Source organism: Miniopterus schreibersii (assembly GCF_964146895.1).
Source record: "Miniopterus schreibersii genome assembly, chromosome: X".
NCBI lineage: Eukaryota > Metazoa > Chordata > Mammalia > Chiroptera > Miniopteridae > Miniopterus > Miniopterus schreibersii.
Genome location: NC_138104.1, coordinates 70605455 through 70631793, shown reverse-complemented (window position 1 = coordinate 70631793; position 26339 = coordinate 70605455). Strand labels below are relative to the sequence as shown.

Below are 26339 nucleotides of genomic sequence, written 5' to 3'. Positions count from 1 at the left end.
ATTTCTCTCTCTGTTTTTTCCTTACAGAAGTTTTTAATTTTGATCGAGTCGCGGCTACCATTCTGGGCCTGGCGCCGCGTCAGCAGAGGGGGGAGGGGCGGGGCGCGCGGCTCGGGGGGAGGGGAAGGGGCGGGGAGCAGGCAGAGCGGCTGCGGGAGTTGCTGGGAGTGCGCGCGGTGGGATCACACGGCGGTGGCGGCGGTGGCGGCGGCGGCGGCGGCGGTGGCGGCGGCGGCGGCGGCGGCGGCGGCGGCGGCGGAGGCCCAGAGCCCTGAGCGCTGAGATCTCGGCGCGCGGCCTACACAGAGCCATCTCTCCACCGGAGGATCGGAAAGCCGCAGTCTTCATTACAGAGGTACTGTGCTCCGCGCTCCCCGCCCGACCCCGGTCGGCCCAGCCTGCGGCGGCGGCGCCTCCTTTTTCCTCCTTCCCTCGCCCTCTCTCGCCCGTCCGCCCGCGCCTTCCCTGTCTGCCTGCGTCACCGCGGCCGCCATGGCTGAGAACGGCGAGAGCAGCGGCCCCCCGCGCCCCTCCCGCGGCCCTGCTGCGGCCCAAGGCTCTGCCTCTGCCCAGGCCGAGCCCAAAATAATCAAAGTCACTGTGAAGACCCCCAAAGAGAAAGAGGAGTTCGCGGTGCCCGAGAATAGCTCAGTGCAGCAGTTTAAGGAAGCGATTTCGAAACGCTTCAAATCCCAAACGGATCAGCTAGTGCTGATTTTTGCCGGAAAAATCTTAAAAGATCAAGATACCTTGATCCAGCACGGCATCCATGATGGACTGACCGTTCACCTTGTCATCAAAAGCCAGAACCGACCCCAGGGCCAGTCCACACAGCCCAGTACTGCCGCGGGAACTAATACTACTACCGCGTCGACTCCCAGGAGTAACTCCACACCTATTTCCACAAATAGCAACCCGTTTGGGTTGGGGAGCCTGGGAGGACTTGCAAGCCTTAGCAGCCTGGGTTTGAGCTCGACCAACTTCACCGAGCTCCAGAACCAGATGCAGCAGCAGCTCCTGTCCAGCCCTGAGATGATGATCCAAATCATGGAAAATCCCTTTGTTCAGAGCATGCTTTCGAATCCCGATCTGATGAGGCAGCTCATTATGGCGAATCCACAGATGCAACAATTGATTCAGAGAAACCCAGAAATCAGTCACCTGCTCAACAACCCAGATATAATGAGGCAGACCCTCGAAATCGCCAGGAATCCAGCCATGATGCAAGAGATGATGAGAAATCAAGACCTGGCTCTCAGCAATCTCGAAAGCATCCCAGGGGGCTATAATGCCCTACGGCGCATGTACACTGACATTCAAGAACCGATGCTGAATGCTGCACAAGAGCAGTTTGGGGGTAATCCGTTTGCCTCCGTGGGGAGCAGTTCCTCCTCCGGGGAAGGTACGCAGCCTTCCCGCACCGAAAATCGAGATCCGCTACCCAATCCTTGGGCACCACCACCGGCTACTCAGAGTTCTGCAACCACGGGCACAACTACGAGCAGTGGCAGCGGGTCTAGCAGCAGCTCCAGTAGTGCTACTGGGAACACTATGGCCGCTGCCAATTATGTTGCCAGCATCTTCAGCACCCCAGGAATGCAGAGCTTGCTGCAACAGATAACTGAAAACCCCCAGCTGATCCAGAATATGCTGTCTGCGCCCTACGTGAGAAGCATGATGCAGTCGCTGAGCCAGAATCCAGATGTGGCTGCACAGATGATGCTGAATACCCCTACGTTTGCTGGAAATCCTCAGCTACAGGAGCAGATTCGTCCACAGCTCCCTGCTTTCCTACAGCAGATGCAGAATCCAGACACGCTGTCAGCCATGTCAAACCCAAGAGCAATGCAGGCTTTAATGCAGATCCAGCAGGGGCTACAGACATTAGCCTCTGAAGCTCCTGGCCTCATTCCAAGCTTCACTCCAGGTGTGGGGGTGGGGGTGCTGGGAACCGCTATAGGCCCTGTAGGCCCAGTCACGCCCATAGGTCCCATAGGCCCCATAGTGCCATTTACTCCCATTGGGCCCATTGGGCCCATAGGACCCACTGGCCCTGCAGGTCCTCCTGGCTCCACTGGTTCTGGCAGCACCCCTGGGCCCACCATGCCTAGCTCTGCATCCAGTGAAACCACAAGCCCAACATCAGAATCTGGACCCAACCAGCAATTCATTCAGCAAATGGTGCAGGCTCTGGCTGGAGCAAATCCTCCTCAGCTGCCAAATCCAGAAGTCAGATTTCAGCAACAACTGGAACAGCTCAACGCAATGGGGTTCTTAAACCGTGAAGCTAACTTGCAGGCTCTAATAGCAACAGGAGGCGACATCAATGCAGCCATTGAGAGGCTGCTGGGCTCCCAGCCATCCTAATTACATTTCTGTACCTTGAAAAAATGTATCTTATTTTTGATAATGGCTCTTAAATCTTTAAACACACACAAATCATGCTTTACTTTCATTTTGATTCTTTTAAATCTGTCTAGTTATAAATCTAATGATACATTTTAAGGTGGAGTCCATGCCTGCCTCCTTCCTTCCTTCCTTCCTTCCTTCCTTCCTTCCTTCCTTCCTTCCTTCCTTCCTTCCTTCCTTCCTTCCCTCCCTCCCTCCCTCCCTCCCTCCCTCCCTCCCTTCCTTCCTCCCTTCCTCCCTTCCTCCCTTCCTCCCTCTTTCTTCCATTTCCTTGTCTGTTTTGAATGGTGGGAATCAATAATGTTTTACTCAAAAGTGTTGCATGCAAACACTTCTCTTTATTCTGCATTTATTGTGGTTTTTGGAAACAGGTATCTAACTTCACAGTTGGGTGAACAAGTTTTGTTCTACAGATGTCCAATTTGTTTGCATTTTAAACATTAGCCTATGATAGTAATTTAATGTAGAATGGAAATATTAAAACCAGAAGCAAATTATTTGAAGCTCTCTAATTTGTGGTACAATATTGCTTATTGTGACTTTGGCATGTATTTTTGCTAGCAAAATGCTGTAAGATTTATATCATTCTTTGATTTTTTGCTATATTTGTATACAGTACAGTAAGCACAATTGGAACTGTACATCTAGAAATATTACAACAGAATTTCTGAGCATAATATGTGTAATCAAAGTGAGAAAGAATATAAGTATTTCTGGAACTAGGTATGTAACAATTTTGTAGAATCTTACAGCATCTTTGATCAACTTCTCAGTGAAAATGTTGGCTAGGCAAGTTCAGTTAAAATATAGTAGAAATGTTTATCCTGGTATTTCTAAGTATACATTTAATTGTACAGAAAACTTACTGTGTGAAATTGTGTCAACATTTGCTGATTGACTGTATATGACCTTAATCTTTGTGCAGCCTGAAGGATCAGTGTAGTTAATGCCAGGAAAGTGCTTTTTACCTAAGATTTCCTTCTCAGCTTCTCTCATAAAGAGACCCTAATAATACACATTTTGATTTGTAATTGGAAATGTAACTTTCACTGAAAATGTCATGTGATGTTTGCATTACTTTTAACTGCTATGTGTAAAGGAAACTGTATCTTTTGACTCTGTCAGTTATTTCTCTTATGCACAGGGAAAAAAGCATAAAATGACTAAAAAAAATAAAAAATAATAAAAAATGGATAAATGGTTTCCTTTTTGCCTTCTGGCCCTAGGATAATGTTTAGTAGCATTGCTCCACCCCAAGATTATATAAATCTTATCCTATATTTCTCTAATATTAATGATTTTGCTAAAAAAATTTCTTTTTTTCTTCTGCAATTATTTTGATGTATGCATTTAGGGATTCTAATTTTTTTCTCCCCCAAAAGATTAGTCAGTTGTTGGCTAGTATTTATCTCTTGTGCATTGCCCATTCGAAATATCCTATACATATATACACTTTATGTTTTGAATTCTTTTTAGTACCACTGAACATTGTAGCCTCAGTATAATAGCCTGCAGTTATTGAGTTAGAAATATGATTTCATATCTGTTAGGACAAGTCCTATTGAATTTTTCTTTTTCACAATTTTTGATGGTTCTGATATTTATTTTTACCAGGTGAACTTTGCAGTTAATTGGTTTCCCAAAAAAAAAAAAATTGGCAATTTGGTTGGGACTGTCTTAAATTGATATGATAGTGAGAACTACAGAATTGCAATGCTTTCCAGAAACCTGATGTGTTGCCTCAGTTAAAAAAAAGCTTTTTTACATCCTTTAAGGGAGTTTTATTTATTAAAGTCCTGTACAATTAATGATAATTGTGCTCCTAGGTAATACATACATACAGGAAAAAATATTGCAAATGGGAGTTCTTAGTTTGTTTCCTATATGGTCATTTTTGCTGTATAGAGTAAGAATACTTTCATAGAATAATTTTAAGTTGGCAATTTACTGAAATCTATTACTTTCAGAGATATTCATTTGATATTTTTGAGTTTTTCCTAGTAAGCAATCATATCGATGATAAGTTAATATGTGTTCCTTTTCAAAATTTATAACGTAGTTTCTGACTGCACGGGTTAAACATTCCTAGAACAGTATAAATAATAAAAGTGGCAGTGGCATTCTTGTCTTCTTTTTCATTTTAGCCAGACTATGTTTGCTACAGCAATTCAAAATTGCTTTTTTGACAAAATACTCCTCTGGGAGATGGTCAAATAAGTTTCCAAAATGCTGTGTACTATAGCCCGTCTTCGAGTCATGGTGCCGTAAGTATTGACTAGTAATTTTTTTAAAGAATAAAAACTATCCAGTTTTGTTCACTTTAGCGCCTCCCAAACTGATTTGAGTGAAGAACACTTTTTTTCCCTTTTAAATGTACCTAATAACATTTGGCCTGTCCGTGTTCCTTAGTAAACCAGGTTAGGAAATATGATTTATTATTTCACTACTATATGATGCTGGGCGTTTGAGAGAATTATAAAGACAAAGTCTGCCATAAAAAAATTTAAGAATTTTAATGAATAACATGGATGATTTTATGGGGAAATAAATACTAAAATAAGCCAGTGGCATAGAAAACAGCAGTAAATCAGTAGCAGCAGGAAAAACTGGATGTCTGAGGCTTGGCTCAGACAATTTACCAGGTAAATTTCTTTCAAACATTCAAGGAGCACAGAATTCCTTAATTATTCTTGCAAAATGTTTATCTATTTTTTAATACATTTTGTTTTCTCCCTGAAAAGATTCAGGTCTTTATTAATTCTATTGTGTGTTTTTTTCTTTCTAGTTTGTTTTTGTTTATAACTTTATTTACTCTTTAAAAAATGACTTTTAACATTTTGTTCTTCCTCCATCTCTTACATGAGGTACTTTATTCTATTATTTTGCAAGTTCTTTTTCCAGGCTCTGTTTTTGTTTTGGGTTTTATTTATCTATAATAGATTCACAATGTATCCATTTATTAAACATGGAATCAAGAAGGGTATATCCTGACCTGTCTTCCCTTTCCTCCAGTAAGAGTGGGACAATTTTTATATGCTTTCACTGTTTACTTGGTTGTCACCCCCTCCCTAAGCTTACCCTGGACTGCTTGATGTAAGTTTATATTATTGGCACTGTGATCCAGCAGGGTGGGGTAGTGGGGAGGAAGCTAGTTTTATGGGCAACCCCCGCAGGAGTTCACATCAAGATGGCTTTTCTCATTTGCTCTTTGGCCCCTACTTCAGGTACATGGTTGATATTATATATACTCTGACCACTTGGTGGGTGTGAGGTGGGGGTGGGGGGTGGATATACAACATTGAAACAAGCCCTGCTGGCTCATTAAAGAGGACTCATCAGGTCGAGACAACCATGTTTATTGAAAAATCGCAATCAGAGGCAACAACTTGCCCTCTGAGAGTGATCAGCCTCCTCCAAGTTCTGGTGATCTGAAGTGTCAAAATAGCAGCAAATGGAGTAATTCTAGTCAGGGCCTAACTCAGGGATTGGGCTTAAGGTATCTGGAGAGCCATGTGGCCTGTGTCTCACATTCACAAAAGGACTCAAATTTAGAATTCTGATATTATATGCAAATGAATTGATTACTCGAGCCGCAGAACCAGACTGACCTGATGGAAAATGCTCATCATACAGCTTAACTTAATAAATGTATATTTTAAAACTATGTGGCAATTTTGATATTACTAATTTGGCATTATTTTATTTAAAAATATAGTTGAAGGCTTACATAAAATGGAAATTACTGAGGCTTCCCTCAACTTATGAGAGGTTCTCATTCCAGTCTTTTTTACTGTCCACAGTGGCCTAATACATATGGTATGTCTCCAAATTAGCAATCACATGGGCCACTTGTGCTTCAGCTGCTCTGGAGGATGCCTGCCTGTTGAGCTGCCTTCCAGAGACCTCAGAAGGCAATAAACATTGTGTACCTCACCATGGCATTTGGCAGTTTCTCAAAATGTCCTTGAGAATAAAAAGAGGTAATATGAGCTAGATGATAATGTCAGGACAGTAGATGGATAAGTAATTTGAAATGACAGTGTTCAATGTTGTGTCAGTGTGGGCAAGAGGTTTCCAACCTCAGTTCAATCTCATCAAGGTTATTTTTCAATGACTAGCCTGAAAACATAAAATAGTTTGCCCATCCCATTACAAGTAGTATAATATAGTATGGTATAGTATAGTATATAGTATAGTATTAGAAGGCAGAATAAATGCACCAGGTGGCACAAACAAGGACCAAAAAGTACTTGGTTAAGCTAAAGAAAAAAATAGCCAAATTGAGTAAGATTAAATTGAATAGAATCAAATGTGAAGTCCTGTACTCGTATCAAAAATTCATTTGATCAAAAGTAAGTGGTTATGTGGCTTAAAATACCATATGTAAAGAAGACCCAGCGGTTTTAATTTACTCTCACTTTAACATGAGCCAACCATGTGAGTTTATAATGTACACACATGTAATGAAATCTTAACTTCCATTAATAGAGGCATGGTCTCCAGAACAAGGAAGTCCTTCATAAAGTTTTATTTTGTATTTGAAAATTTATGTTGGAAGATTTGTATCATTTTAGAGTGCCACAATCGATATGGACACAAGCAATCTGGGAAGTGACCAAGATGGTTACTCATTTACAAATAGAAAAATTATGAAAGGGGTCATGAATGCTTTAGTCTAAAGACAGAGGGTTGTGGATAGTTTCTTCAAATAATTAATGACTTTGTCAGAAGAAGGGAAACATTTGCTTGGGTAGCTTGACAGGGCAGATCAATTCAGATTTTATAAGAAATCAGAATTTTGGTGGTTCAGAAATTTCTAGAAATTAATTGAATCTAACCCTCGTCACTGGAACTATTTAAACAGAAGCTCATTTGACAGAAAAGTTCAAGAATGGTTTTATGCATCAGGTAGAATTTGAATTTTAAGACCTTCAAAACTTCCTTTAAGCCTGGCTGGGCGTGGCTCAGTGGTTGAGCATTGACCTAGGATCCAGGCAGTCAGGGTTCGATTCCTGGTCAGGGCACATGCCCGGGTTGTGGGCTTGATCCCCAGTCAGGGGTGTGCAGGAGGCAGCTGATCAATGACTCTCTCATCATTGATGTTTCTCTCTCTTTCTCCCTCTCCTTTCCTCTCTCTGAAATCAATAAAGATATTTTTTTAAAAATTAAAAAAAAACTTCCTTCCAAAGCTAATAATTTTCCAGTAGACTTTGCAACTTGTCACTGAAGTTGCACAATCTGGGATTAAAGTTGTTCCAGAATGCAGTCATGTTAAAGATTTCTATTTTACATTTCCTTGTTTAATAAACAGCAGCTCAGAGGTAGACAGCACACCTTTGTTGACATAAAATCTAGGTAAAGTTAATACTCATTTTCTTTCTTAATGCTATAGACGGGAAAAGGCCTCAATCTACAAGACCTTTTTCAAAATTTATTTTGAAAGAATTACAGATGTCCCCTTCCCCCCCCCCCCCATTGACCCCTTCTACCCTACACCCACCCCCTGCCCCAGGCCTTCACCACACTGTTGTCGGTGTCCATGGGTTATACATATATGCATATAAATTCTTTGGTTAATCTTTTCCCCCCCACTCCCACCTTCCCTCTGAGATCCCTCAGTCTGATCCATGCTTCTATGTCTCTGGATCTATTTTGTTCATCAGTTTATTTTGTTCTTTAGATTCCACACAGAAATGAGATCATGTGATATTTGTCTTTCTCTGACTGGCTTATTTCACTTAGCATAATACTCTCCATTTCCATCCATGCTGTCCCACAGGATAACAGATCCTTCTTTACAGCTGCATAGTATTCCATGGTATAAATGTCCCACAGCTTTTTTATCCACTCATCTACTGAATGGGCACTTGGGCTGTTTCCAGATCTTAGCTATTGTAAATTGCACTGCTATGAACATAGGAGTGTATGAGTTCTTTCTGGTTAGTGTTTCGGGTTTCTTAAGATATATTCCTAGAAGTGGGATCACTGGGTCAAAAGGCAGTTCCATTTTTAATTTTTTGAGGAACCTCCATATTCTTTTCCATAGTCAAACTACAAGATCTTAAACTGAAAGTCACAAATTGCTGAGAGCTTGGGAAGAGGAAATAGGAGGGAATGCCTGAGGTCAAACGAGTCTGGTTTGAGGTTTAAAGTTATATGGCTACTCTGACCTCCTATTTCTCTTGATAATATTTTCCTACCCTCTCATTCACAGTGGTGGTTGAAGTGGTGGAAGGAAGCTGAAACTCAATGTGAAATGTAAAATGTGAGTCAGTATATATATATATATATATATATATATATATATATTACACTCTGTGTGTGTGTATTCCATTTTTACTATTTTAGAGTGATCCTTTTGGAGCAGAAAAAAAGCTTGGGCTGTGCTTTACATGACACCTTGGGTTTCATTACATCAAATAAATAATCTTCTGAGTCATTATGCTATATATTTTTTATAAGTTTTCAAAGAACCTGGGAGAGAGCCTTTTGGTACTGAGGACAGGCTGAAACATCAGTTTCCTTATTTGAGGAATATGAACTGAATGTCAAATGTGTATAAGTGTGTGTGTGTGTGTGTGTGTGTGCATACATGTGTGTGTTTGTGGAACTTTGATTTTGCAAACTAAATCAAGGTCCCCTCCACATACACTTATACTAATGAACTGCCCTCGTACTTTCCCCATGTAGATATTCATTTACACCCCTTCTTCCATTTCTGGATGTGATCTTATATCTAGATGGCTCCAGCCCCTTTGAATTATTTTTAAATAAACCTTTTATTTTAAAATGGTTTTAGATATACAGAAAAAATTTCAAAAGCAGTATAGAGAATTCCCATATACCCCATACCAATTTTCCCCTATTTCCCATATCGTACATTAGTATGGTATATTTATTACAATTAATGAAGCAATATTGATACATTATTATTAACATCAATCCATACTTTATTGAGATTTTCTTAGTTTTTACCTAATGTCTTTTTTCTGTTCCAGTTTTCCATCCAGGATACCACATTATGTTTAGTCATCATGTTTCCTTAGATTCCTCTTAGCTTCTCAGACATTCCTTGTTTCTGGCCATCTTGATAGATTTGAGGAGTACTGGTCATGTATTTTGTGGAATGTCGCTCAACTGGGATTTGTCTGATATTTTCCCCATGATTAAACTGGAGTTGCAGATTTTTGAGAGGAAGATCACAGAGATAAATTGCCATTTTTATCACATCATATCAAGCATACCTATTATATAACATCACTGTTGATGCTGACCTCGATCACCTACTTTGAGATAGTATGTATCAGTTTTACCCACTGTGAAGTTACTCTTTTTCCTATCTTTCAATACTGTACTCTTCCAAAGAAAGTCACTATGTGCAGCCCATACTTAGGAGGAAAGTTATGCTCTACCTCCTTGAGAGTAAATTATCTACATAATTTATTAGGAATTCTTCTGCATGAGAGATTTTTCTATCCCCCATTTATTCACTTAATAATGTATTTATATCAGTATATAGACTCATGGATATTTATTTTAGACTTTGGATTATAATCTGATACTACTTTGTTTTGCTAAATTGTTCCAGCTTTGACCATTGGGTGTTCTTTCAGGTTAATGTTCAAGGCCTTTTGACATACCTCCACTTTAAAAAAACAAACAAACATTTCCTTACTTTCTGGCAGGACAAGATGCCCCAAGCACATTTGTTTATTTCTTGACTCACCTTTTCTCCTAGGAGCCACAGTTTCACTTATTGGAGAATGGTATTGGAAACTATGACCTGGGTGCTAGATGCGCTTGTTAGTACTGAAAATCCATAGCTCCTAGGTTCTGTCAGCTGACAGAGCAAGGACGTGTGTGTGTGTGTGTGTGTGTGTGTGTGTGTGGTAATCCATGTATAACAGATATCTACAAATATTTCTTTTATGTGTAGTCATCCGTATCTGTATTAAACTAAACATGAGATTTTGCTGATGTTTCCAATTCTAATCCATTATCAAAAGGGCCATTAATAATCCATATGCATTATTCAAACCTCCTCCCTTTACTTATCTGTAACATGCTACTCCAACAGTGAGAAACCTGTTTCCCACCATCTGCCATCCATTTACTCAATTGTTCAAATCCAGTGTACATATACATAAGTATATGTATAACATTATTATATATTAACCCCTATGCCCGTGGGAAACAACTTTATCAATTAGAATACAGTGTTTATGTATAGTTTTTTTGCTTTTAATCTTACAGACTCCACTCATTTCCAAAGTTACTTAAGTCAACACTATTCTCCCCATACATTCCAGTGAGATTGTTTCATACACATTTGATATACTATCAATAACTTTTAAATCTTTATATTAAAATTTAGTTTTTTACAAACCTTTTCTCTTTCATGCCCAGATTTCCAGAGGCTTGAGGGCTAGGTGAGAACAATGAAGGGACTAAGCAAAGGAAAAACAAAGACTCATGGACACAGACAACAGTATGGAGATTACCAGAGGGAAGGGGGGATGGGGGAAGTAGAAGGTAAATGGGGGGATAAGTGGTGATGGAAGGAGATTTGACTTGGGGTGATAAGCACACAATATAATATACAGATGATGTATTGTAGAATTGTATACCTGAAACCTGTATAATTTTATTAACCAATGTCACCCCAATAAATTTTTAAAAAGTGGCATATATTTCCTATTTATTTATTTATTTATTTATTTATTTATTTATTGAATTTATTGGGGTACAAGTTTCAAGTGTACAACTTAACAAAGCATCATCTGCATACTGCATCATGCACCCATCACCCAAAGCAAAGTCTCTTTCCATCCCCAGTCCCCCGACCCCTGTCCCCTCCTACAGCTATCAGTCTATTCCATGTATCCATGCCTCTGTTTCTATTTTTTTCATCAGTTTATTTTGTTCATTAGATTTCACATATAAGTGAGATCATATGGTATTGGTCTTTCTTTGACTGGCCTATTTCACTTAGCATAACAATCTCCAGGTCCATCCATGCTATTACAAATGGTAAGATTTTCTTTTTTATGACCCTGTAGTATTCCATTGTGTAAATGTCCCACAGCTTTCTTATCCACCCATTTACTGATGGGCACTTGATGCTGCAATGAACATAGGGGTGCATATATTCTTTCAAATTAGTGTTATGGGATTCTTCGATATATATTCCCAGAAGTGGGACCACTGGGTAAAAACGTAGTTTTATTTTCAATTTTTTGAGGAAACTCCATATTGCTTTCCACAGTGAATGCACCAGACTGCATTTCCAACAACAGTGCACAAGGGTTCCCTTTTCTCCACATCCTAGCCAGCAATTGTTTGTTGATTTATTGATGATAGCCATTATGATAGATATGACATAATATTTCATTGTAGTTTTAATCTGCATCTCTCTGATGATTAGTGACGTTGAGCAATTTCTCATGTGTCTCTTGGCCATCTGTATGTCCTCTTTGGAGAAGTGTCTATTCAGGTCCTTTGCTACTTTTTAAAATTGGATAGCTTCTCCAAAGAGGACATATGGATGGCCAAGGGACACATGAGAAAATGCTCGACGTCGCTAATCATCAGAGAGATGCAAATTAAAACCACAATGAGGTATCACTTCACACCTGTCAGAATGGCTGCCACCAACAAATCAACAAACGACATGTGCTGGCGAGGGTGTGGAGAAAGGGGAACCCTAGGACACTGCTGGTGGGAATGCAGACTGGTGCAGCCACTATGGAAAACAGTATGGAGGTTCCTCAAAAAATTAAAAGTGGAGCTGCTGTTTGACCCAGTGATTCCACTCCTAGGAATGTATCCTAAGAATCCTGAAACATTCATCAGAAAGAATATATGCACCCCGATGTTCATAGCAGCACAGTTTACAATAGCTAAGATCTGGAAACAGCCCAAGTGCCCATCAGTAGATGAGTGGATAAAAAAGCTGTGGGACATTTACACCATGGAATTCTACGTAGCTGTAAAGAAGAAGAATCTCATACTCTTTGGGACAGTATGGATGGTCCTGGAGAATATTATGCTAAGTGAAATAAGCCAGGCAGAGAAAGACAAATATCACATGATCTCGCTTATACGTGGAATCTAAAGAACTTAATAAACTGACGAGCAGAATAGATTCAATGACATGGAAGCATAGTTGAGACTGACGAAATGTCAGAGGGAAGGGGGAGAGGGGGTGGAGGGGGAAAGAGTAACCAAAGAATTTATATGCATATATGCACAACCCAAGGACACGGACAATGGTGGGGAGAGTGACTGGGGAGGGGGAAGGAACGGGGGGGGGGAAGGGTCATTGGGGAGAAAAAGGGACATCTGTAATACTTTAAACAAAAATAAAAATTATAAAAAAATAAAAAAATAAAATTGGATAGCTTGTCTTCCTGGTGTTGACTTGTATAAGTTAATTTTATATTTTGGGAATTATCCCTTCATCAGATATATCATTGGCAAATATGTTCTCCCATAAAGTGGGTTACCTTTTAATTTTGTTGGTGGTTTCTTTTCCTGTGCAGAAGCTTTTTAGTTTGATGTAGTCCCATTTGTTTAATTTTTCCTTTGTTTCCCTTGCCCTCGGAGATATATCAGCAAAAATATTGCTACAAGAGATGTCTGAAATTTTATTGTCTATGTTTTCTTCTAGGAGTTTTATGGTTTTGCGACTTACACTTAAGTCTTTTATCCATTTTGAGTTTATTCTTGTGTATAATGTAAGTTTTTGGTCTAGTTTCATTTTTCTGCATGTACCTGTCCAATTTTCCCAACACCATTTATTGAAGAGACTGTCTTTACCCCATTGTATGTTCTTTCCTCCTTTGTAAAATATTAATTGAGCATATAGGCATGTTTTTATTTTGGGGCTCTGTGTTCTATTCCCCTGGTCTATATGCCTATTCTTATGCCAGTACCAGACTGTTTTGATTACAATGGCCTTGTAGAATATTTGATATCAGGTATTGTGATACCTTCAACTTTCTTCTTCTTTCTCAAGATTGCTGAGGCTGTTTGGGGTCTTTTTGGTTCCATATAAATTTTTGGAGTATTTGTGAAATATGCCATTGGTGCTTTAATAGATGTTGCATTGAATCCATAAGTTGCTTTGGGTGGTATGGATATTTTAATTTTTCCAATATGAGTCTTTTACCTACTTGGTTAAATTTAATTCTAGGTACCTTATTTTGTGTTGCAATAGTAGATAGGATTGTTTTCTTAATTTCTCTTTCTGATAGTTCATTATTGGTGTGTAAAAGTACCACTGATTTATGAATATTAATTTTGTTTTCTGCTACTTTGCCAAATTCATTTATTAGACCGAGTAATTTTTTTGTGTGTGGAGTCTTCAGAGTTTCCTATGTACAATATCATGTCATCTGTGAATAAAGACAGTTTTACTTCCTCTTTTCCAATTTGGATTTCTTTTAGATCTTTTTCTTGTCTGATTGCTGTGGCTAGGACTTCCAGTACTATGTTATATAAAAGTGGTGAAAGCAAACATCCCTGTCTTGTTCCTGATCTTAAGGGAAACAGTTTGGTTTTTGCCCATTGAGTATGATGTTGGCTATAGGTTTGTCATATATATGGCCTGAATTATGCTGAGGTATGATCCCTCTATCCCCACTTTGCTGAGAGTTTTATCAGAAATAGTGCTGGATTTTATGAAATGCTTTTTCTGCATCTATTGATATAATCATGCTATTTTAATCCTTCATTTTGTTTATGTGTTGTATCACATTTATTGATTTGCAAATATTGTATCAACCTTGCATCCCTGAATTCAACGCCCCTTGAGAATGGTGTATGATTTTTTAAAAAAATATGTATTAATTTTTTAAACAATATATCTTTATTGATTTCAGAGAGAGGAAAGGAGAGGGAGAGAGAGATAAAAACATCAATGATGAGAGAGTCATTGATCGGCTGCCTCCTGCACGCCCCCGACTGGGGATTGGCCCGCAACCCAGGCATGTGCCCTGACTGGGAATCAAACCCCAATCACCTGGATCCTAGTTCAACGCTCAACCACTTAGCCACACCTGGCCGGGCAAAAAATGTTTTAATTGATTTCAGAGAGAGGAAGGGTGAGAGAGTTAGAAACATCAATGATGAGAGTCATTGATTGGCTGCCTCATGCATGGTCCTGCTGGTGATGGAGCCCACAATCTGGGCATGTGCCCTGACTGGGAATCAAACCATGGTCTTCTGTATCATAGGTCGATGCTCGACCACTGAGCCATGCTGGCTGGGCCGTGTATGATGTTTTTAATGCATTGCTGGATCCAGTTTGCTAATATTTTGTTAAGGATTTTAGCGTGTATAATTATCAGAGATATTGGCCTATAATTTTCTTGCTTATGTAGTGTCTTTATCTGGTTTTGGAGTTAGGATAATGCTGGCCTTAAAAAAAAAAAAAAAAGTTTGAAAGTCTTCCCTCCTTTTGAAATTTTTGGAATAGTTTGAGAAGGAAGGATAGGTGTTAGTTCTTCTTTCATTGTTTGGTAAAATTTGCCTGTGAAGCCATCCAGTCCAAGACTTTTGTTTGCTGGGAGTTTTTTAAATTACTGCTTCAATTTTATTGCTTTTAATCAGTCTATTCGGGCTTTCTGATTCTTCCTGATTCAGTTTTGGAATATTGTATGTTCCTAAGAATGTATTCACTTACCCCAGGTTGTCCAATTTGTTGGCATATAGTTGCCCATAGTATTTTCTTACATTCCTTTGTATTTCTGTGATGGCAGTTGTTACTTCTCTTTCTTTTTTGATTTTATTTATTTGGTTCCTCACTCTGTTGTTCTTGATTAATCTGATTAAAGGTCTGTCAATTTTATTCATCTTTTAAATGAATCAGCTCTTGGTTTCATTGCTCTTTTGTATTGTTTTTTTTAGTTTCTATGTGATTTATTTCCACTCTGATCTTTATTATTTCTTTCCTTCTACTTACTCTGGGCTTTGTTGTTCTTTTTTTTTAGTTCTTTTAGGTGTAAGTTTACATTGTTTGAGATTTTTGTGCTTCTTGATGTAGGCCTGTAATAATATGAATTTCCTTCTCAGGAATGCTTTCACTGTGTCCCATAGATTTTGGGTTGTTGTGTGTTCATTTTCATTTGTTTCCAGGTAATTTTTTATTTCATGATCTCATTGTTAATCCTTACATTGTTTAATAACATGCTATTTAGCCTCCATGTGTTTGAATATTTTTCAATTTTCTTATTATACTTGATTTCTAGTTTTATACCTTTTTGATCCAAGAAAATTTTGATATGATTTTAATCTTCTTGAATTTGTTAAGATTTATTTTGTGTTCTAACATGTGGTCTGTCTTTGAAAGTGTTCCATGTGCACTTGAACAGAATGTATATTCTCCTGCTTTGGGATGAAATGTTCTTTAAATATCAATTAATCCATCCTATCCGGTGTATCGTTTAAGGTCATTGTTGCCTTGTTAATTTTTCCTCTGGAAGACATATCTATTGATGACAATGAGGTGTTAAAAATCCCCTACTATGACTGTATTGCTGTTGATTTCTCCCTTATTGGCCATCAAGATTTTCTTTATATATTTAGGTGCTTCTATGTTGGTGCATATAATGTTTACTAGGGTTATATCCTCTTATTGCATCAATCCCTTCGTATTATGTAGTGCCCTTCTTTGTCTCTTTTATGGCTTTTATTTTGAAGTCTGTTTTGACAGATATAAGTATTGCTACCACAGCTTTTTTGTTTGTTTTCACTTGCATGGAATATTTTTTCCATCCTTTCACTTTCAGTCTGCACATATCTTTTGTTCAGAGACGGGTCTCTGGTAGACAACATGTATATGGGTAATGTTTTCTTATCCATTCAGTTACCCTGTTTCTTTTGATTGAAGCATTAAGTTCATTTTTATTTAAGGTTATTAATAATATGTACTTATTTATTGCCTTTTTTTTTTAATACCTATGTTCCCTTTTCTCTCTATTTCTTCATTTTAAAGTAGGCCCTTTAACATTTCTTGCAATACTGGTTTGGTGGTAATGAACTCCTTCAGCCTTTTTCTTTTGTCTCAGAAGCTTTTTATTTTGCCTTCAATATTAAATGATAGCCTTGCTGGATAGAGTAGTCCTGGCTGCAGGTCCTTGCTTTTTATCACTTTGAATATTTCATGCCAATTCTTCTGTCCTGAAATGTTTCTGCTGAGAAATCAGCTGACAGTCTTATGGGAGCTCCCTTGTAGGTAACTGTCTTAATCTCACTGCTTTTAAGATTCTCTCTTTGTCTTTAACTTTTGCCACTTTAATTGTGATGTGTCTTGGTGTGGGTCTCTTTGGGTTCATCTTGATTATGACTCTCTGTGCTTCCTGAACTTGTGTGACTATTTTCTTTACCAGGTTAGGGAAGTCGTCAACTGTTATTTCTTCAGACAGGTTCTCTATCCCTTGTTCACTCTCTTCTCTTTCTGTTACCACTCTGATGCTGATGTTGTTATGCTTGTTGTTGTCCCAGAGGTCTCTTATACTTTCCTCATTTTTTAAAATTTTCTCTTTCTCTCTCTCTATCTCTCTCTCTGCTCTGCTTGGGTGCTTACTGTTATCTTGTCCTCCAAATCGCTGATTTGATCCTCTGCTTCATCTTACCTACTGTTGATTCCTTCTAGTGTATTCTTCATTTCAGATATTGTATTCTTTATTTCTGACTGGTTATTTTTTATGGTTTCCATGTCAATTTCAATGTTTACTATCTCTTTGAGCTCATCCATTTTTCCCCTAAGGTTCTTGAGCATCCTTATAACCATTGTTTTAAACTCTGTATCTGGTATTTTGGTTGTTTCCATTTCGTTTAATTCTTTTTCTGGGGATTTTTCTTCTTCTTTCATTTGCGGCATTATTTCTTTGTCTCCCCATTTTGTCTCTGTGTAGTATGTAGATCTACTATGACTCCCAGACTTATTATGTTGGCTTTATGATGAAGGTTGGCTTCTACGGCACAATCTTCCTGAATTTGGTGCTCTAGGATTGTTTGTTGTGGTTTAGATACACCTTCTTGTTGTAGTTGAGTCTTGAATGCTGTTGGCCCTTTCATGGGTGAAGTTAACCCTTCGGGCTTCCTGACTATAAGGGTAAGCGATGCTATCACATGTATGTGATGCTGTGCAGGGGTGGCCCACCAAGGTGAAGTTGTTCTCAGCAGGTTCTGGCACCTACCTGAGTCCCGCATTGGGTGTGCTGCTTATGTGGCTAGTTGGGTCAAACTCTGGTGTGGTCTGAAGACCACAGTTTGTATTGGTTCTGGGTCCACTTGGGTGGGGTTCAGGTAAAGGTCAATGTCAGATGTTGTGTGTAACTGGCCTTGGTCTACCTGTCTGGACCTGGGTGTGTGTGGGATGGTCAATCTGTGTATAAAGGTTAACTTCCTCCTGATAACTGCTGGGACAAAATCTGTAAAAGACCAAGGCTCCCTGATGTCTGCCTACATCTGTCAGCTACTCTACCTCCCTCTGAGGTTTCCTGGTCTTTCTCCAGAGCCTTCCAAGTAAAGACTGTAGAGTTGGCCCAGGCTGGCTGGGAACCATAGCCCACTCCACAAGTAGGGCAGAGCAACTGGGGTCATGAGGACAGGGCTAGTGGGTTCCCTACTTGGGGATCACACACTCAGGCACTCAATGAGGGGAAAGTGGCCCCTACTCCAGAACCAAACCACTCAGTTTTTGCCAGAGTCTCCAACTCTAGTTTCCCCTGCATGGATTCGCTGCATGTTCAGGTTGGGTGCAGCCAACTGTCCAATCTGCAAGAGTGAACTCTCCCTCCCTGGGATCAGGGGGACAAATAAAAAAAGTCTCCCACTGGGAGTGATACTGGCCTACTTTTTAGGAGGGGGCTAAGTACTTTATCCCAGTCCCAAACAATAGCCTCCAAGGGACTCACACTTTGACTATCTTAGCTCTGAACTGCTCTCCCTTCCCTTCATGGAACTGAGCCCAGTGGGGTGGAGTATCCAGGACTAGGAAGGACTGATCCAAACTGTTTGCCATTGAGGGTAGTGTCTGCAAGCCTATAAGAGGGTAGCAGTCAGTTCTTCCCCTTCCCGGGGTAATGCAGGCTGAGCTTGCTATGAAGATAGGAGTGGCCTACCCCCTGCGATGTTGCCACATGACCTAGCATCCGCCTGTCTGGTTCCCAGTCAAAAGCTTCCCTGGGAGACACAGTCCAAAAGCTCCAGCTCTGTGCAGTGCTCTTGTCTCTCTATATGGCTGAACAGAGCAGGACGGGCTTGCTAAGAGATTCAAAAGGTTGGGGGAATGGTGTCAGCTGTGTACTTGAGTTGGGGCAGACCAGCCCTCTTTCCAAAGTCACACAGTTTAGTTGTTGTGTGAGTCCCCACCAAGAGCCTCCCCAGAAAAAGAGGGCGCCGAAAGTCACTGCTGGGTGCAGCAGACAAACATCTCTGCAAGACCCGAGTATGGCAGAGTGGCCTCACTGGCAGTCCGTGACCGAACAGTGCACTCCCCAGGCTAGTACTGTAACAATAGGAAGGCTGGTCCTTGGGAAGGTGGTGTCTGGGTCTCCCAGGTAGACTCCCAGGTTGAATCCCCACTGATTTTAACCACCAGATGCTATGTGGGCTCCTCTTCCCATCTCTGTTGCTCCTGAATGGGGCTGAGACCCCCACGCTCCTGAGGGGAGGGAATTTTTCAGCCACCATATTCCTCCAGCTACTCTGCTGTGGAACCTGGGTGCAGGGGCTAGCCCTTTCCATGTCTCCTCCTTTCTTACCAGTCTCTATGTGACTTCTGTAAATGCTTGGTTATAATATTTCAGTTCAGCTAGCCTTCAGTTGGTTATTCAGGTTGATTGCTCTATAATTTAGCTATAAATCTCATTTGTGGTTGGGAGCAGATGAGTAGTTTCCAACTACTCTGCAATCATCTTGGAATCTTCTCTTTTTGTTCTTGTATCCAATAAATCATTGCCATGTTCAATGTCATTAAGCTTTTTTCCTCTAAGTATTTTATAGTTCTAGATCTTATGTTAAGGTCATTCATCTACTTTTGAGTTATTTTTTTTTCATATGGTGTAAGATAAGGTTTCAATTTTTTTGTTTTTATTTTTTTGCATTTGGATATCCAGTTTTCCCAACAGCATGTGAAAAGACTATTCTTTCCTTGTTAAATGGTCATGGAACCCATTTTGAAATTGTGTCACCATATGAGTAATAATTTTTTTGGTACTTTTTATTATGTTTGGTCTGTATATGAATCTTTGTGCCATTACCACACTGTTTTTATTACTGTGACTTTTTAGTAAATTTTAAAATTAAGATGTGTGAGACCTCCAACTTTGTACTTCAAGATTGTTCTGGCTATTTTGGGTCACTTGAGTTTCCATATAAATTTTAGGATGGGTTTTTCTATTTCCGCAAATGTTATTGGGATTTTGATAGGGATTACATTAGATATGTAGATCACTTTGGGTAGTATTGACATCTTAACAGCATTAAACCTTCTAATCCATAAGCATGAAAGTTTTTCTATTTATTTAGATCTTCTTTAATTTCTTTCAACCATGTTTTGTACTTTAAAGTGTACAAGTCTTGCACCTCCTTGGTTAAATTTATTCTTAAGTATGTTATTCTTTTTTTGATATGCTTCTAAAAAGAATTTTATTAATTTTATTTTTGGATTGTTCATGGCTAGTATATAGAAATACAACTGATTTTTGCCCGGCTGGGCGTGGCTCAGCGGTTGAGCGTCGACCTAGGATCCAGGCGGTCAGGGCACATGCCCAGGTTGTGGGCTGCAGCCGATCAATGACTCTCTCATCATTGATGTTTCTATCTCTCTTTCCCCCTCTCCATTCCTCTCTCTGAAATCAATAAAGATATATTAAAAAAAGAAAAAAAGAAATACAACTGATTTTTTAGTATACATCTTATATCCTGAAACTATTCTTAATTAATTCATTAATGCTATGAGTATTTTTGTGAATTATTCAGGCTTCTCTATATTAAATGATGTCTTCAGTGAATACAGTTTTACTTGCTCCTTTTCAATTTGGATGTCTTATTTCTTTTACTTGTCTAATTACTCTGTTTAGATTTTTCCTGACTATGTTTAATACAAGAAATCAGGCATCCTTATTTTGTTTATGATTTAAGGGAGTGGAGGGGAATTGCATGCTTTCATATTGACTATGATGTTACTTGTGGGTTTAATGTAATTCTTTTATCATGTTGAAGAAGTTTTCTTCTATTTATATTTTTTGCATGTTTTTATCATGACAGAGTCTTAAATTTTATCAAATGCTTATTATGAAACAATTGAGATAAGGAGGTATTTTTCCATTATTATGCTGTTAATGTGGTACATTACATTGATTGCATTCTGGGGAGAAATCATCCCACTTGGTGTTGATCTGCAATATTTTTGATATACTGCTGAATTTGGTTTGATAGTATTTTGTTGATTAACTTTGTATTAATATTCATAAGGTGTATTGGTCTGTAGGTCTTTTTTTTCTTCTGATGTTTATTTGGCTTTCTATTCAGAGTAATGCGACCTCATAGAATAAGTTAGGAAGTCTTCTCTTCTCTTCTATTTTTGGAAGAATTTGAGAAGAAAGAATTGATATAAATTCTCTAAATTTTTGGTAGAATTTACATGTGAAGCTATTGAACCCTGAGCTTTTCTTTTTTTGGAGGTTTTTGATTAGTGACTGAATCCCTTGTTAAAGGTTTGTTCACATGTACTATTTTTTCTTAAGTTAATTTTGGTACTTTTTGTGTTTTAAGAAATACATCTGTTTATCTGTGTTAATATATTGGTGCACAATTTTATTCATAGCACTTTTATCAACTTCTATTTCTTTAAAATTTATAATAATGCCCCTACAGTCATTTCTCATTTTAGTAATTTGAGTCTTCTCTGTTTTTTCTTGGTCAATATAGCTAAAGGATTTTCAATTTCTTGATCTTTTGAAAAACCAACTATAGGTTTTGTTGTCTCTGTCTACTGTTTTTCTAAAATCCATTTATTTCCCCCCTACTGATTTTATTATTCTCATAAATTTTGTATTAGCTTATTCTTCTCTTTATATTTTTTAAAGGTGTAACTTAGGTTATTCACATGTGACATTTCTTCTTTTTTAATCTGGAAATTATAGCTGTAAATTTTCCTCTCAGCACTGGTTTTCATACATTCCATAAATATTTGGTTTGTTGTAATTTCATTTTCTTTCAGCTTAAAGTAGTGCAAATTACCCTGTTGATTTCTACTTTAATCCATTGGTTGTTTTCTTCTGTTAAAGATTTCTGGTTTCAATTCCAAGATGGCAGCTGATTGAGTGGAAGCTACACTGACACTCTCCCAGGACCAAATTGGAATTACAACTAAAATAGAGAAAAACCATCCAGAATAATCAACTGAATACTACCTGGAGAGCACCTTCATAACCAAGGACAAAAACTGGAGACCACATAGAGACTGGTAGGAAATACAGAGGCTCAAGACAGCTGGCGGGGCTCCCACAGGCAGCAGCTGAAGGTCCAGAGGGAGATCTCAGCTGTGGGGGTTCCCACTGAGGACACTGGGGCCTAAACCCCAAGCTGGGCTTCCCAGCCCAGAGCACCAGAACTGAGAAAGGTGCCCACATAACGTCTGGCTGTGAAAAGCAGCAGGGTTTCTGACTCCCAGGTAGAGATGGCTGGAAATGCAGGCACCCTCTTAAAGGGCCAGCACACAAAGTTTTGTTTGTAGCCACTCACCTTGGGCTCCAGCAGAGGGAAGGCAGAGAGGACTAGAGCTGTGTGAGGAGAATCCAGAGGTGCTGGTGTGGAAGATAGAGCGCAGAGGGCAGTCATCTGGATTCCTGTGCTGAGTCATTCCCCCATACTGCAGGGGACATCTTTCTCAAGCAGACATTTGCCATCCAAAGTAGCTTTCGCCTGCAGGGTGGAGGAAGTAATTACCCCACCACACTGGAAACCTCTCACCCAACCCTGTGGAGTTTCTACAACCTGAGACTCATTCAGAGATTGAATAACAATCAGCCTCTGTGTGCTTTGAATCTTTTCCTGTTTTGCTCCTGGACCTAGGGCTCTGAAATGCAGATCCTGGTGCATTTCTTGGTCCTTTCCAAAGGCACCCAGCCCCAGCAGGGGGAACCACAAGCTGTGTGGTGCAGAAAGCTTCAAACAGGGAACTCAAGGCCAGTTGCAAACAGCACCTGACATTGGCCTGCACCAGAGACCATCGAAAAGACTGGGAGTCCTAGCAGGTCTACCTAATATACAGAAACAAATCCAAACAGACAGCCAAAATGGGGAGACAAAAAAACATTCCCCAAATGAAAGAGCAAAAGAATTCTCCAGAAAAAGATCTAAATGAAATGGAGATAAGCAATCTATCATATATGCGGTTCAGAATACTGATCATAAGAATGCTCAACAGCATGAGAAAGAAATGGAAACTATGAAGGAAATTAAGAATGACATGGTAGAAATAAAAAGTACATTGGAAAGAATAAACAACAGATTAGGGGAAGCTGAGGATTGGATCAGCGAATTAAAAGACAGAGTAGAAAAATATCAATCAGAGAAGCAAAAAAACAAAAAACAAACCAAATTAAAAAACAGGACAGTTTAAGGGAGCTGTGAGACAACATAAAATATAAGAATATTTGCATTATAAGAATACCAGAGGATATAGAAAGTAAGCAACGGATAGAGAACCTGTTTGAAGAAATAATGGTGGAAAACTCCCCTATCCTGGTGAAGGAAAAAGTCACACAAATTCAGGAGGCACAGAGAGTCCCAAGCAAGAAAAACCCAAAGAGGCCCACACCCAGACACATCATAATTAAAATGCTAGAAATCCACGACAAAGAGAGAATATTAAAGGCAGTAACAGAAAAGTAATCTGCTCCTCAAAGGAGCTCTCATAACACTGTCAGCTGATTTCTCATCAGAAACTCTACAAGCCAGAAGGGAATTTCATGAAGTATTCAGGGTAATGCAAAACAAATACTTGAAACCAAAACTTATATCCAGCAGGGCTATCATTCAAAGTAGATGGTAAAATAGTTTCCCAGACAAAAGAAAGGCTAAAGGAATTTATTACCACCAAACCAGCATTGCAAGAAATGTTAAAGAGACTGTTGTAATAAGAAGTAGAAATAGAGAGAAAGAAACATAGGCATAAAGAATTAAAATGGCAATAGATAAGTACCTATCACTAATAACCTTAAATGTAAATGGATTAAATGCTCCAATCAAAAGACATAAGGAAGCTGAATAGATAAGAAAATGTGACCCAAATACATGCTGTCTACAAGAGACCCACCTCAGAGCAAAAGGCTGGAAAGAAAAACTTCTAGAGGACTTTAAGGGAGAGATTTATAGCAATACAGTCATATTAGAGGACTTTAACACCCCCTGACTTTACTGGATAGATCTTTCAGACAAAAAATCAATAAGGAAATAGTGACTCTAAATGACACACTAGATCAGATAGATTTACTTGACATTTACAGAACATTTCACCCCAAAACTGCAGAATATACATTCTCCTCAAGTGCACATGGGAGATTCTCAAAGATAGACAATGTTAGGACACAAAACAAGTCTGTACAAGTTCAGGAAGATTGAAATCATATCAAGTATCTTCTCGGACATTTACATCATGGAATACTATGCAGCTGCAAAAAAGAAGGATCCTTTACTCTTTGAGACAGCATGGATGGACCTGGAGAATATTATGCTAAGCAAAATAAGCCAGGCAGAGAAAGACAAGTGTCACATGATCTTACTTATATGTGGAATCTAATGAACAAATTATACCAATGAACAAAATGTGTCTAGAGACATAGAAGCAGGGAAGAGACTGATGAATCTCAGAGGGAAGGCAGGGTTAGATGGGTGGGTTGGGAGAAATTAACCTAAGAAATTATATGCATATATGCATAACCCATGGACACAGGCAGTAGTGTGATGAAGGCCTGGAGAGGGGGTGCAGGATGGAGGAGACATTTGTAATACTTTCAACAATAAAGATAAATTAAAACATAAATAAATATATAAAAATAAAAGATAACTCTGGAAGTACAGTTGAGAATGGATGAGAATCCAAGAATGAATACAGAATGACCAGTTCGATAGTAGCTAGGATAGTCATTGTAGAGGTGTTGGTGGTGACTTGTTTCAGGTTGTCAGCAGTGGGGAAAGAGAGCATTAAACAGATTTAAGAAACATGTAAAAGCAGAGGTGAGCAATCATGGTTACTTACTGAATGTAGGGGGTGGGAGAGAGATGAGTTCAGGGAAACTGGCCTCTTTGTTTGGGGGTCTCATTGGATGGTCGTGCTATTCAGTGCTACAGGCTGTGTAGGATAAGCAGGTAGGAAGAAGATACACTCAGCTCTTTATATGTGGGAGACTTTGGAAAGAGATGCCTCAGAGCATGTGTCTCTCCTCCTATCACTTCCCACCCCAGTTCCTTACTCTAGTGCACGCGCACACACACACAAACGGTTCCTTCAGTCGCCCTCAAACTCGGTTTTAACCACATTATCCCGCTTTTGGGAAGCATTCAATTAACCATTGTGTACAGAACCAAGGCCATTGTTATTGCCCTCCAGGCTCTCAAACTGTCTCTCCTTAGCCCCCCACTACAAAGTTCACTGGGTTTCTCTACAGCTTATATGTATATTCCTTAATGTTGCTCATACCCTTCCAATTCCTAATTCAGCCTCCTCAAGAATACCCTCACCAACTCTCCCAGCCTATTTACTTTAAGCTTTTGTTCCCGCTATTCATTTTGGAACACACTACCTAACACTCCTGTTATTTTCTTTTTTCTGTTTCTGCCTCTCTGATAATGAGTTTATCTTATCTGCCACAGTCTGTGCCAAGTTCTTTACAATCATGGTGATTTACTGAATGTAGGGGGTGGGGGAGAGATGAATGAATCTATGTAATTCTTACAAGTGTCCTATGAGAGTGTTACTGTCAGCACCCCCATTTTACAGAGCAGGAGTATCTTGTCAGAGAAGGTAAACTATTCATTGGAGGAGCCAAGATGCAAGTCCAGCCTGCCTAGCTTGAGAACCCGTTTTTCTTAACCATTATGCTATAAGTGTCTTCTGCAAGAAGAGGAAAAAGGGAAGAGTTCAGGTGAGTGCCAGGAATAGAGAGTGATTTTTCAAACAGATTCAGGATCCCTAGTCTTCCAGGAAGAGCCTCAGCCCACATCCAAGAGGGCAAGCACCCCCTTCAGCCAGAGCAGCCCCGCAGGCATCTTTCTAAACATTCTGGCTCTAAGGAAGATTCCAAGAAATGATCTGCTTTAAACACACACACACACACACACACACGAGATTTCTGGTTTCATTCCACCGAGATGAGAAAAGATACTTTGTATGAAACAATCTTTTAAAAATTTATGAAGACCACTTTGTGGCACAACATGATATCTATCTTGGAGAACGTTCCATGTTCACTTGAGAAAAATCTGTATTCCACTGTAGTTGGGTGTAATGTTTGTTAGGATTAGGTGGTTTGTGGCATCCTCTATTTCCTTAATGATCATCTATGTGGTTGTTTTTTCCATTATTATAAATCGGCTACTTAAGTTTCCAACTATTATTTGAGAAGTAGCTATTTCTACCTTCAATTCTGTCAATGTTTGTTTTATATAATTTGGGTTTCTGTGTAAATTGGACATTTGATTATTATAATTTGGCAACTCTAGAAATCAGATTCTCCCCATTTCCGTGATTTGCTGTGTATTGACTGATTGATTGATAAATGCTTCAGGAGTCTCTTTTGAGACTTTTTCAAACTATTGCAAAAATGATTTCTTGTTGGGTGCACTCACTGAATTCTCTCTTATTTTAGGTCATGTTCAGCTAATATTTTCACACAGATTTTCAGGTTTTCCAG

The 26339-nt window shown here is 39.3% G+C and overlaps 1 protein-coding gene across 1 annotated transcript; it reads left to right on the top strand.

Moving 5' to 3' along the window:
* The first annotated feature begins 233 nt into the window (after positions 1 to 233).
* Positions 234 to 3595, top strand: UBQLN2 (ubiquilin 2). The gene has a single exon (XM_081124993.1). It carries the CDS (start codon positions 493 to 495, stop codon positions 2365 to 2367), a length of 1875 nt encoding a protein of 624 aa, XP_080981119.1. The 5' UTR covers positions 234 to 492; the 3' UTR covers positions 2368 to 3595.
* The last annotated feature ends 22744 nt before the right edge of the window (positions 3596 to 26339 follow it).

Coding starts and splice junctions, on each gene's coding strand:
- UBQLN2 (XM_081124993.1), top strand. CDS start 493: ATGGCTGAGAACGGCGAGAGCAGCGGCCCCCCGCGCCCCTCCCGCGGC.